Raw genomic sequence first — 11,718 nt, 5'->3', positions numbered from 1 at the left:
TTCTATTTGGGGGGGCACCATGTGATTCTTGTTATCTTCTTTTTCTCCCCCCCAGCTCCATCCTCACCCTCTTCATTTACGGGGTGACCTCCCCTCTGCTCTGGGGCAGCCTCCTGACCTCTCTTCTGCATCACTGTTTTCTTCAGGGAATTCCACCACTTACTGCTCCAGTGAAGGGCTTGGTATTTGTGCAACCTGCCTCCTGGCAAATTATTTTACCTTGTTCTTCTTTTCTCGGACCTAAATTGTCTTCCAGATGCATTAATCGTGCCTGACCTTTGCTTTTCTGTGACTTCCTGAGTTATGGAGGCCGTGCTTTTAATCTCACTGCAGGTGCTGATGCACGCCAAGTTGGTTTGGTTCTCGCGGTACATCGTTTTCAAAATCATGGTCTCCCTTTGTATCTCAGATAACCGACCCATTCACTGAATTGCCTGAGCACTCACTATGACACTTGCCATCAGAGAACAAGACAGGTCCCTCTTGTCACGAAGCTCACCCTTAGTGTCAAGTGTCAGAAGGGTTAAATGTTCTGGGAAGGTGGAGGGGAGGGCCTGCAGGGTGCACTCCTGGGAGTCAGCAGAGGTGAAGTCTGACCGTCCAAGGCAGGACAAGTGAGGCCTTGAGGCGGAAGCACACGTGGTGTCTGAGGGCAGTGAGGCCAGCACAGCGCAGCACAGCCAAGGGACAGGCTCAGGGGTCACAAAGGGCTTCAGGAAGACCCGAGACCTGCAGGCTGCAGGAGGGCTGTGGCTTTCATTCTAGGGAAGGTGTGAAGCCGTGGCAGGTGTTTCCTTTTTCCCGGGATCTGTGTTGCCCAGCTGTCTCCCACTGGAGAGCTCACATGACGCTCCTGCCTTGGCCTTCTGGATGCTGGGACCTCAGGTGCACAACCTCACACCTTCAGCTTTTCCACCGGAGCCTAAGCAAAGGAATGGCATGACCTGGTTGTATATTAAAGTACGAGAATGAGCTAAGAAAAGAACTGTAAACAGCCAGGATCAACAGGCCAAGGACCACTCCTACAGAGGACAGAGATGCAGGGCGAAGCTGACAGGGCACAGGGGAGTTAAGGAAGGAATAAAGAGCAGCGAGTCTGCACATACCTGGCACGATCCGGAGGTGCTGGCCCTCCTGGTGTGCACCTTTTCACACACCCTCAGCCGGGGTTTGGCCCATTGCATAACAGGGCACGGTGCCGCCCTGGCCCTGCTCAGCTCTGCGTTTGGCTACTAGTCCAGATCCTCACACCCACGGCTGTTCCCTGCTCCACAGCGGTTTTGAGCATCTAATGGACATTCACGAGGTGTGACTGCTGGCTGCAGAGGATCTGGTACTGCTGCTTCTCCGCATGCCAAGGGGTGGACTTGACTTAATACACCCTCAGGATGCACTTACCAGGGTGCCTGCTGTCTCCAGTCCTGCTGAGAGCCCCGTGAGAGACTGTACATCTCAGGGTACAGGTGCCCCAATATCCTCCTCCTATGCTTTTAAAAATTATCAAGAAGACATAGTTTAGTGTGTGGAAAGAGGGAGTCTGGAGGGAATGTGCGATTTCCACATTATTGTGAGAGCAGCACCATGAAGCTGAGGGAGAGGTGCCGAGTTTTCTGCTTGGGACACATAGATTAATTTGTCTTTCAAATAGACGTCAGGAGACGAAGCATGAGCGTTCCACTGATTCTCCCTGCCCGCCCCTGCGACTGAGACTCGGTGACTTCACACTGAGAAATTCTCAATTTCATCATTAGGTTGTACACTGGCATAGTTTTTGGTGAAGGAATACCTTTTCTTTTTCTTAATTTTCCTCCATGTATTTTATTGGCAAATTGGGATGAACTAAACCAGGGGTGATTATGCAGATGTTACTCTAAATAAACTGTGCTTTAAAATTTAGGCAACAGGTGACACATACTGAAAAGCCAAAATGCTTAATTTTCATTTTCTATGAAATAGTTTATTTCACTGTTTACTACGGAGAGGCTACAAATACATATCTTATATGCACACAGAGGACCAAACTTGGCAACACTGGTAAAAAATGGTTATAAGGAATCAAGAAGCTGAAGAACAGGGCACACGACGTTTACATTTGTCAACTCCCAGCATACATCTAAAATGTCAAAGGCACTTAGCAAACAGTTGAGTGAAGGAAGGTGGAAGGTAAAAGAAGACATATACCCAAGACATAAAATCAAGCGCTTGAATTTTCTCAGTTTGTTTTTTGACATTTTACAGACTAAAATCTCTGGTTTATGCAATTTACTTTGTAGCCATAAAGTAATTAATATGTGACTTGATTTCATGACCTCTTCAAATGAAAAGAACCTAATGCATATTGTAAAATCAGAATTTTCTATACTGAGTTAGTACAAGAACTATTCTCTCTAGGTAAAGCTGAAGGTCCCACTGTTTTGTCAACCATGTCCCCTCTCCAGGGAACAGTGTCGCAGTTGGCTCTTACACTGGTGTTTTTGTGACTTTCAAGCAGTGCACACTTATCTAGCCCCTGCCGAGCACGCAGCTCTGTGCAGGGAGCTGGGGAGACACAGGAGCATGGTGTAGTCCTTGCTCTCTAGCTTATGTGTATTCCCCTAAAACCGGGTCAGTCATGCTTTCCTTTTGATTTCTACCCATGTGTTCCTCACACTCAGAATCAAAGAGTTTATGTCCATATCCCTCATTCTAATTGATTTTTTTTTTTTGGGGGGGGACAGGAAAAACAAAAACAAAGATCGAGTAAGACTAACATTAAACTTAAAAAGCCAGGTATGGTGGCACATGCCTATAGTCCTGGCTACTCTGTGTGGGCAACACAGCAAGACCCCATCTCAAAAACAAAACAAAAAACAACTACGTAGGGATCAAGGTGTACAGCACCTGTCAGTCTCTGATGAGCCACGGTGTCTTTAAATTGCTTTGTGGCGATTTCCTGCACTGATGTCAACACCACACAGCGTTCTCAAATGTGTTCATGCTGATTCACACTGACTCCCCGGTCACAGCCCCCAAGATCATTTCCATGTGAAGACAAAATTAGACGAACAGAACACCCCTGGACTGAGCGATACTCTGACACGACACAATTAGAGACACAGTGGCACATGTTCTTGCATATTTTCACCATAGTGTAGCTCCAGATGTGGACACAGAGCCAGGGTGGTGACAGCACATGGAGCCCGCTAAAGAAGGTGCTGGCAACAGAGACCTCAGTCCATGCTCGCAGAAGCAGCCACAGGACACCCGCATGCCACACGGGACTCAAAGATGCCAATTTGTGTAATAAGAACGGCAACATTATAATTTCCTAACGCAGCGTACAAAAATGCACAGAAAGACTACACCAGCAGGAGTCCACAGGGAGCTATCTCGAGGGTGTACTAGTTAGCCTCCTCCGTTGTAGGCAATGTTCTAGCTTTGATATTGAACTTCCCTTTAATAAAGAAATCTCCCCGTTTACAACATCTCAGGGCATTTTCTAGTGAGCTTTGTTAGAAGACAGGCGCAAAAGCCCACCTGTATTACTGACTGACAATCAGGAGGAGGACCAGTTAGTATTATAACCTCAAAACTGCTGCAGGACGAGGTCTCTGCAGTTAAACACAAGTCACGAGGGCAAGTTTCACACATAAAAACAGTGACCTGATTTCACCCAGTACCAACCACTATTTACAAAGCTATTTGAATTTCTGTGTTCTCTTCACTGTTGTTAAATCCTGACAGTTTTGGAGGTAAACTTCATTTTTTCCAGTGCAGGATGATCTGAGCTGAATGAGAAAAAGAGTGATTAAGGGAGGAATGACGTAGGTGTGGCATCAATGTGAACCACTCTGCTTCTTGATCTTAAAATGGCTGTCTCCAGTGTTACCACAATAATGTCACAAAAGTGCCAGCCCGTTTAAGGGTCTCAGGATTAATCAACACCAGGACAGACAAAATGATAAGCTGTGAACCAAGCCACCACTACTGCAAAGTTCCCAGAGTCACCTGTCCACCTCCAGTATTCCCAGCAGCAATATATTTAAATACAAACACAACTGCATATGTACAATAATGCCATATAAATAGTTCCTTTATTTTTATGATTAAAAATTTTAAAAATAATTTTACTTTTTAAATAATTATGTCTTTGAAAGTGGTAGACTTTTACTAAGAGAAACACTAGAAATGTGGAGTCTTTAAGAAATAATCTTCATCTGTGCCAATATATATTTTAAAGAAACCAGATTTCCACACCAACTAACGGAAAATTAACCATTTATAAGTCTGTTCCAATCTAAATAAAATACATACATACATCAGGATTGATTCTGCCAATTCAGTTAAAACATTTCCATTCCTGAACTATTAGCTACTGACAAGTCTAAAAGTGCTCATTTTTTTTTTTTTTTGCATACCCTCCTTTGTCACAGGATTTACTAGCAGTTCAGATGCTATTTGTATAACTGACACCTAGAGAAGGAGACAGACACCAGAAACTTCACCCTCAGCATGTAAGGCCTGGATCTCTTCCAATGCTTCAAGCACATTATAAAATTTAGCTCTTTAGATCTTTATAATTTAAGTGTCCTAAGTATTTTTTGACCCACTTTCTCCAAATTTCTTTCTATTCTAAATAGAACATTTTGCCTCTTGGTACTAATAATGTAGAATTAATCAAGCAAACACATTCAAATTCTATGTTTTGGACATTTTAAATTAAAATGATCAAAGAAATGAAATCTGTTAAACTGGATTGTTCATTAACTCTCTTAAATGTCGGTGAATTCCAGGAGCCTATTTCTGCCCCCTCCAACCTAGGATGTCCATGTGCTCAAGTTCCTGAAGAATCTGGTTTTATCACAATGCTTCCTCCTCACATGCTTATTCTGCATCTTCACTTGTTTGAACCGTACAAGGAGGTTGGTGCATTTTTAAATTAATGTACTTTATAAAAATGGGCTGAGATTAACGGTGACCCCGTAGCGTTAGGCTGCTGACTGGTCGTCTACAGAAGGGCCTGTGCCCCCAAGTTTTACTACTCACTCCTGCTGGCTCTTCTGACTAGACTGTGCAACATCTGCTCCTGGGAGGAGGATCAGAACACAGACAGGAAATCCGAACAGCTGACTGGGCCCACCTTAGCATTTCAGGCAAAAAGGTTGAAGTCAAAGAGAAAAACTACTAACCAAAGTAAAATTAAGGAAAAAGTTACCTGTGGATTTTATTCACACACACTAGGACTGGTCCCTTCTTATTGGAGTTAATTGACAACTGACTAGACCACAACTGGTAGCTATGAGTACTGGTCACTTTCAAACATGTCAACAATATTCTCCAATAATTTTACTGTCTCCAGATTATGGTGCCATACTAGGCCTTTTTTCTGTTTGAATTTCCCATTTCTATAATCCATTCCCTTGTACAATTAGAAGTGGGTTTACTGGAATGTTCTTAGTTATAGCTGAAGGCAGAAACATTGACAACATTTAGCTTTTGTTACACCCATAAACATGTGGAAACTGCTTCAAAGCAACCGTAAAATGAAAAGAATTATATTCTTGCAAATGTTGTGGTTGTGCAACTCTTAGCTTAACAGTCTGGTATGCTACACAGGCTTCCTGACCCCATCTCCATGCAATAATACAAGTCCTTGTGCCACTAAAACACTGGTATGAAACACTGCCATCAGTATTTAACTATATACGCAAATAATAAACTGGCAAGTATCTAGTTTCAAATTAGACCTTGGAATATAGCAACGTAAAGTTATCTTTGTGTTAAACATAATTATCATAAGCACATTTTGTTAGAAAGGAAGCAGTTAACTGAACATTCTCAATGTTCCAATTTGAAGTGATACTTGACTCTTAGTTTCTTGGAAAAGAAGTTTTGAAAGTTATATACATATATTCCATTTAAATTATACAGCAATCTTTTAATTATTATTGTCCCAGTTCTTGTTTAATGAAGATCTCTGTCATCAAATCAAGTATGGTACTTCACAACTATAAGAACTGTAAGAGAAAGAAAATGAAAAAAGAAGTCAAAATCAGATTCATATAGAAGCAATATTCCTAAATGTAGTTATGTCTACTTTTAGAAAGGGGTAACAAGGGCTCGACTTTATACAACTTAAAAACAAGAAAAAAAAATACGAGAATATCACAAAATAACTCAAATATCTAACACAGGCATTTTGATCAAATTATGGCATAACAGCATGTCACTGCCAAAATATTATAAGTATATTTAATAACATGAGAAAATGTTCACAATATATTTATTAAGAAATATATACAATATGATCTTAGTTTCTGAAAAACATGTTTATATATAATGGGAAAAGACTAGAAACTACACTGCAGTTTTATTAATGAGTAGCTATCTCTGTATGGCAAGATTATTTTATTTTCTTCTTTACGCTATTCCTTATTTTCCACTTTGACACCATATGTGGCTGATCTTGTTATTTGATACAGTGTTGGGTTCTATAAAGTTACCATAAACACTAAATTCGTGAATACGAATCACAGCTCCTGGGGAAAACACAGTCCCAAGTTCTCATGAGCCTCTGGCTAGGACATTCTTTTTTTTTTTTTTGTAGCTACTCCTGTCTTTGGATCCATTCTTTTTAGTTATACATGACCGTAGAATCCATTTTGACGTAACTGTGAAAACATGGAATATGTCTTGTTCCAGTTCAGCCCCCGGTACCTCCCCTTCTCCTCCCCTCTCCCATCTTCTGTTCCCTTCCCTCTACTAATCTTTCTACCATTTAGCCATAGCATTTCAAAAATCGATTTCTTGTGGACGTACCTGATGCTTAGATCCACTGTGGTATATTAACCTAGGAAAGTTACAGCTACCCCTTTTAACAACTAGATTAACAACAAAAGACATTTTCTTTCTCTGTTAGGAAGACTTCATAGCAGTTCATTGTCTTCTTCCTATCTTCAGTATAGGTCTAGTCTTCTTTTACCAAAACTGTGTGCCTGTGCCTTCTTCCCTTCATCTTCTAAGCCTGTTTAATTTCTTTCCTTTAAGGAACCCATTCTTGTCAACCAATTAATACATAACGCTGTTTTCTGTGTTTCTGTTTAAAGACATTTAATATGTACTTTTGGTTCAAATGACACTGAACTCAAGGCTGACAGCACCAGCTCATGCTGAACAAAGCCTGCCCAACACATGGCTTTCTCTTCGGGCTCAGCCTGGCCTTCCTAAACTTTACTGCATTAGAGGACACTGGAGAACTGTGGCCACAGGCATTGAAAACTAGGAAATCACCGAAAGTACAAAAAAGGGAAAAACAGGGATTCGTAGACTATAGAAAGCCTACCTATTTATGTAAGAGAGCTGAAAGGAGGGGGCAGAGATGGCTTTGTCTGACCTCAGTTGGAAACCTGCATGCAGGAGATTCAAAGAACGCATCTGCTAATGACTGTAAGAGCAACACCAGTAGTAATTTGGGGATCAGAAATAAGTTCTATCTTATTTCACAAACCGAAAACCTACAACTAAACAGACAACTGTACTTCTCTTTTTTGGTCCTGGGGATTGAACCCCAGGCACTTTACCAATGACCTATGTCCTTATCCCTTTTTATCTTGAGACAGGGTCTCATAAGTTGCTGAGGGCCTAAATTGTTGAGGCTTTGAACTTGATCCTCCTGCCTCAGCCTCCCTCCTCAGCTGGGATTACAGGTCTGCGCCACCAGGCCAGATGAGACAACTTTTCTTAGTAACAAAAAATAACCTCATAAACATTTTCACATGATTATTCTGAGGCACTTTCAAGACCTACTTAATAAAATCTCTGTGAACATGGGTAAAGAGGGCTTAAAGAAACTCAGATACTAAAAACGACTTGATCTTAAAAAATAATATTAAGGAAAAAAGGAAATAAAGGAGTTATGTTTTAAGGACCGTAGTTCAGTTCAAATCCACAACCAAATAAGACTAAAGACACATCATCTAGAGAATTTCACTGGATCTGTCCTTCTAAAACAACATGCTGGCTGCTAACCGACGCACCTGGAAGCTAACAATAAACAGAAGATGAAGATTTCATCCTCAGTGAATAGGAGCCAGTCCTGGCCTTGAACAAGTCACTTAGCCCTTATTTGGGAGTGGTGATGAGAGGTCAGAGAGGGCTTCCTTTTGAGAATCTGCCTCTTTCCCTGTAGATATGTACATCTGCATATTCTCAAAAAATTTCACAAACACATTACAACATTTTAAAGATCATAGATAAGGGCTCCTGACTTAGTTAAGCAAGTCATTCACTCCTGACATTACATTCTAGGTTAACTGAAAATAATTAAAAGGGAATTAAATGACCTCCCAAACACATAATAACCCCAAGAAGTAACAATCCAGTAAATACTTACTGATAATCACTAGCAAAAGGATGGCAGCAACCAAAGCCATGATGGCTTTTATCTACAACACACAAAACAGACACATGAAAGACATTGTCTGACTCATTTATAAAGCCTAAAGTAAGGACTATCTGTTCTGCTACCTGCCATGTTACTCTAACTCATTAATGAACAGGAACATTCCTTGAAAGGTTTCAATTTGTTTCTCATATGAACTTGACGGCTGCTTTGCATTCTTTCATAAACAATATTTTGAGTTCCCCCAAACCCAAGTGCTTTGCCTCACTGGACTTTATGCCATTCAAGGCTGTACTGTAAGATACAGTAACACCTTCGTGGGTCTGGACCCTCTGTCTATGTTTCACATATTTGTTTTTGAGGCCAGGAAAAGTATATGATAGCAACTCTGTCCAAGTGGCAGGCTGTGAAGGTTAGCACAGGCAGTCAATACACAGAGGTCTTCTCTGATGGAGGGAATATGTTCTTATGAATGTGATCCCAATGGACACCCGAAACCATGGAGAGAACCCAATCCTATATATTATATTATGTTTTTCCCCAAACATGAATACCTAAGATAAAGTTTACAAATTAGTACAGTAAGAGATTAACAACTAATAATAAAACAGAACTATAACAATATATTTGTAGTAAAAGTCATGGGAATTCAGTCTCTCTCTTGAAAGAGTTGAGACAATTTTTAACATTTTTGGACCACAGCTGGCTGTGGGTAACTGGAATTCTGAAAAGCAGCATATTTATAGTACATATTCTGAAAGTACAGGAGAGCAATGTTAGTGTTCTCTTCCCTCTTTCTTCATGGTGCCTTAATTTCCATCTCAAGGAATATATTTTGGATTCGTCACAAACAGCCTCACTTAGTAAGTTGCCTAAGATTATTTGGAATCAGTTTTATATTCAAGAGAAGCAACCTTAAATCAGTTTCCTGTCAGCTACTTGACAACTGAAGTTTATGTTATCTTTCTATATAAAACTGTCATGTTCATCATTTAATCCTAAAATGCATAAATTATAAATTTCAATTCACTGCTGAAATTTATTTATTTTCATCATTTTTATAAATAGTTGACTAAAAATGGTTCATTCAGAAAGAAGATACCCAGTTATTATAAACAGATAAAAATCTAATGAGTGTCACAAATAGAAACAGTAATAGTTAATGTTTCTAAAAGTAGAACTAATGGTGACATGTCTATGGCATTCCATTCATGACAGTTAACAAAATGACCCAGGGCAGTTCCTGTGGATTCTATTCACGCACACTAGGATGGCCCCTTCTTATTGGAGTTAACTGACAACTGACTAGACCACAACTAGTGGTTCAGCAATTTGGACATCAGTCCTATAAAAATTATTCATTATAATAATAATCAAAAAAAGTAGAAACAGACTCAGAACTAACGGAAATAGGAGCTATATTTTCAGTAGGGCCCACATTATACTAAAAACTAAAGTTCTTTTTTTAAAAAATACGTTTTTAAATTGAAGATGGACACAATAATTTATTTACTTTTATGTGGTGCTAAGGATTGAATCCAGTACCTCACATGTGCTACGCAAACACTCTACCTGTGAGCTACAACCCCAGCCCCAAACTAAAGTTCTTTAATCCTTTATTTAACCTGAAAAATTTCTGGACTTTTATGGTAGTTTTCCCACTTTGCCCAAAATGCACATTATTTTGCCCTGTTAATATAAAGCTAGACTTAATTAACTTTTGAAAAAATTTAAATGAAAATATTGGTACTGATTTTTAAACACCTCAATGAACAAGAGTTTTCTGATTACTAGCCATTCTTGACTATGAGGTAAATTCATTTCTATAAAATGTTCTGCAGGAATATAGTAGCATATAGTGATTCCGGTTTTTTTAACTTGTTAAAATTTTGTTATTATTTATGTTATTTGTTTATTCATGGAGGGAGGAAGTCATGGCCATGCTCATCAGTCCCATTTTAAGAATAAGTCATCAGTATCCCATTTTACAGGTAAGGTGCTGGGGTCAAAGGGGTCATGCTTGTTAAGTGGAAGAACTGCAAGCAAAACAGGCTGTTGGACTTCTAGTCTCAAGCTGCTTCCCAGGACACGGTTGAACGTTTAAGAAAATTTCCTTATTTCTCTGGAATAATGAGGGATATGGTATTTTTCTTAATTCCATTTGCTGTAAGAGATTTTGAAAAACACCACTTTTTGGGGGGAGTGGTACTGGGGATTGAACACAGGGGCACTTGGTCAACTGAGCCACATCCTTAGCTCTATGTTGTATTTTATTTAGAGTCAGGGTCTGAGTTGCTTAGCACCTCACTTTGGCTGAGGCTGGCTTTGAACTCGGGATCCTCCTGCTGCACCTTCTAAGCTGCTAGGATTACAGGAGTGTACCACCATGTCTGGCCTGATAAACCCCTTTAAAAACATTCTTTTAGGGACTACTTGATTCCTTGATTCTTGCCCCAAAAGAATTCATTAATTCAACAAATATTTACCCAGCTCCTTCCATACCCAGGTTCAGGAGATGAAACAATAATAAGCAAGACGGTTACAGCCCCGGTCCTCACAGAGCTCATCCTGCACAGGCCCCTTTCTTTCCTGTCGTGGACGGCCCCTTGAGAGTCTAGCCAGTCTACCCAGTGTCTTCTGATTCACTTACTTTGCATCCACGCCACCACATTTGCCTTCGAAGTTGTTTGGCTCTGTTGCTAAAAGCAGTTGCATTATCCGATAAGCTTTCTATATCACACAGAGGATGGAGAGAAGGATTAAACGACATAACAGGATTCTTTTATCTAGTCACACAAAGACAAGAAAATATTAATTTCTATTTCTGTAAATTTGTTCCCTCTTAAGCATGAAAACATCCTCCACCCACAAATTCTACCATTCTCCCTAGTTAAAACTAAAAAGCAAAATGCAGCTGCAGGTCAGTTAGCTCAATTCATTTTCACTGTGATATGAGAGATGCATTCCCAGAGGCTGGATGCATATTACAAAAACTTATAAATGCTGGTGAGAAAATAGTCCTTAAAAAAACAAATACTGGGCACTGGGTATAGCTCAGTGGTAGAGCACCCACCTGCTTTGCATGCATAAGGCCCCAGGTTCAATCCCTAGAACCAGAAAAATCACAACAAAACAACAACAATAAAAACTTGGTACATTGCTAAGAAAAAATTACAAGTGAAGAAAGATTTTTAGAAAACTGACTGATTTTGAAAGAAAATGTTATGAACTTTTAAAGCAATTAAGCAAGTCTCTTGGTCAAGCAAGTCTGTCGAGAATTAATCAGGTATTCAGCCGTTCACCATTCAAACAATGTGAGGGACTAACGTGTGCCAGGA

At 40.0% G+C, this 11,718-nt stretch overlaps 1 protein-coding gene across 2 annotated transcripts in view; it reads right to left on the bottom strand.

The window, feature by feature from the left end:
• Window positions 1-4,373: 4,373 nt before the first annotated feature.
• Window positions 4,374-11,718, bottom strand: part of Vamp4 (vesicle associated membrane protein 4) — a 33,304-nt gene continuing 25,959 nt past the window's right edge. For both annotated transcript variants that reach the window (XM_026388458.2, XM_026388459.2), the window contains exons 6-8: window positions 11,031-11,110; window positions 8,372-8,423; window positions 4,374-5,996 (exon numbers count right to left, since the gene is read on the bottom strand). In XM_026388458.2, the coding sequence (XP_026244243.1) occupies window positions 5,968-5,996; window positions 8,372-8,423; window positions 11,031-11,110 (161 nt within the window). In that variant the 3' untranslated portion in view covers window positions 4,374-5,967. The remainder of the gene's footprint in view (window positions 5,997-8,371; window positions 8,424-11,030; window positions 11,111-11,718) is intronic.

This window comes from Urocitellus parryii, chromosome 9, assembly GCF_045843805.1.
Source record: "Urocitellus parryii isolate mUroPar1 chromosome 9, mUroPar1.hap1, whole genome shotgun sequence".
NCBI classification, from domain to species: Eukaryota; Metazoa; Chordata; class Mammalia; order Rodentia; family Sciuridae; genus Urocitellus; species Urocitellus parryii.
Note: the sequence above shows the minus strand (reverse complement) of the source record. Positions and strands in the feature narration are given on the sequence as shown.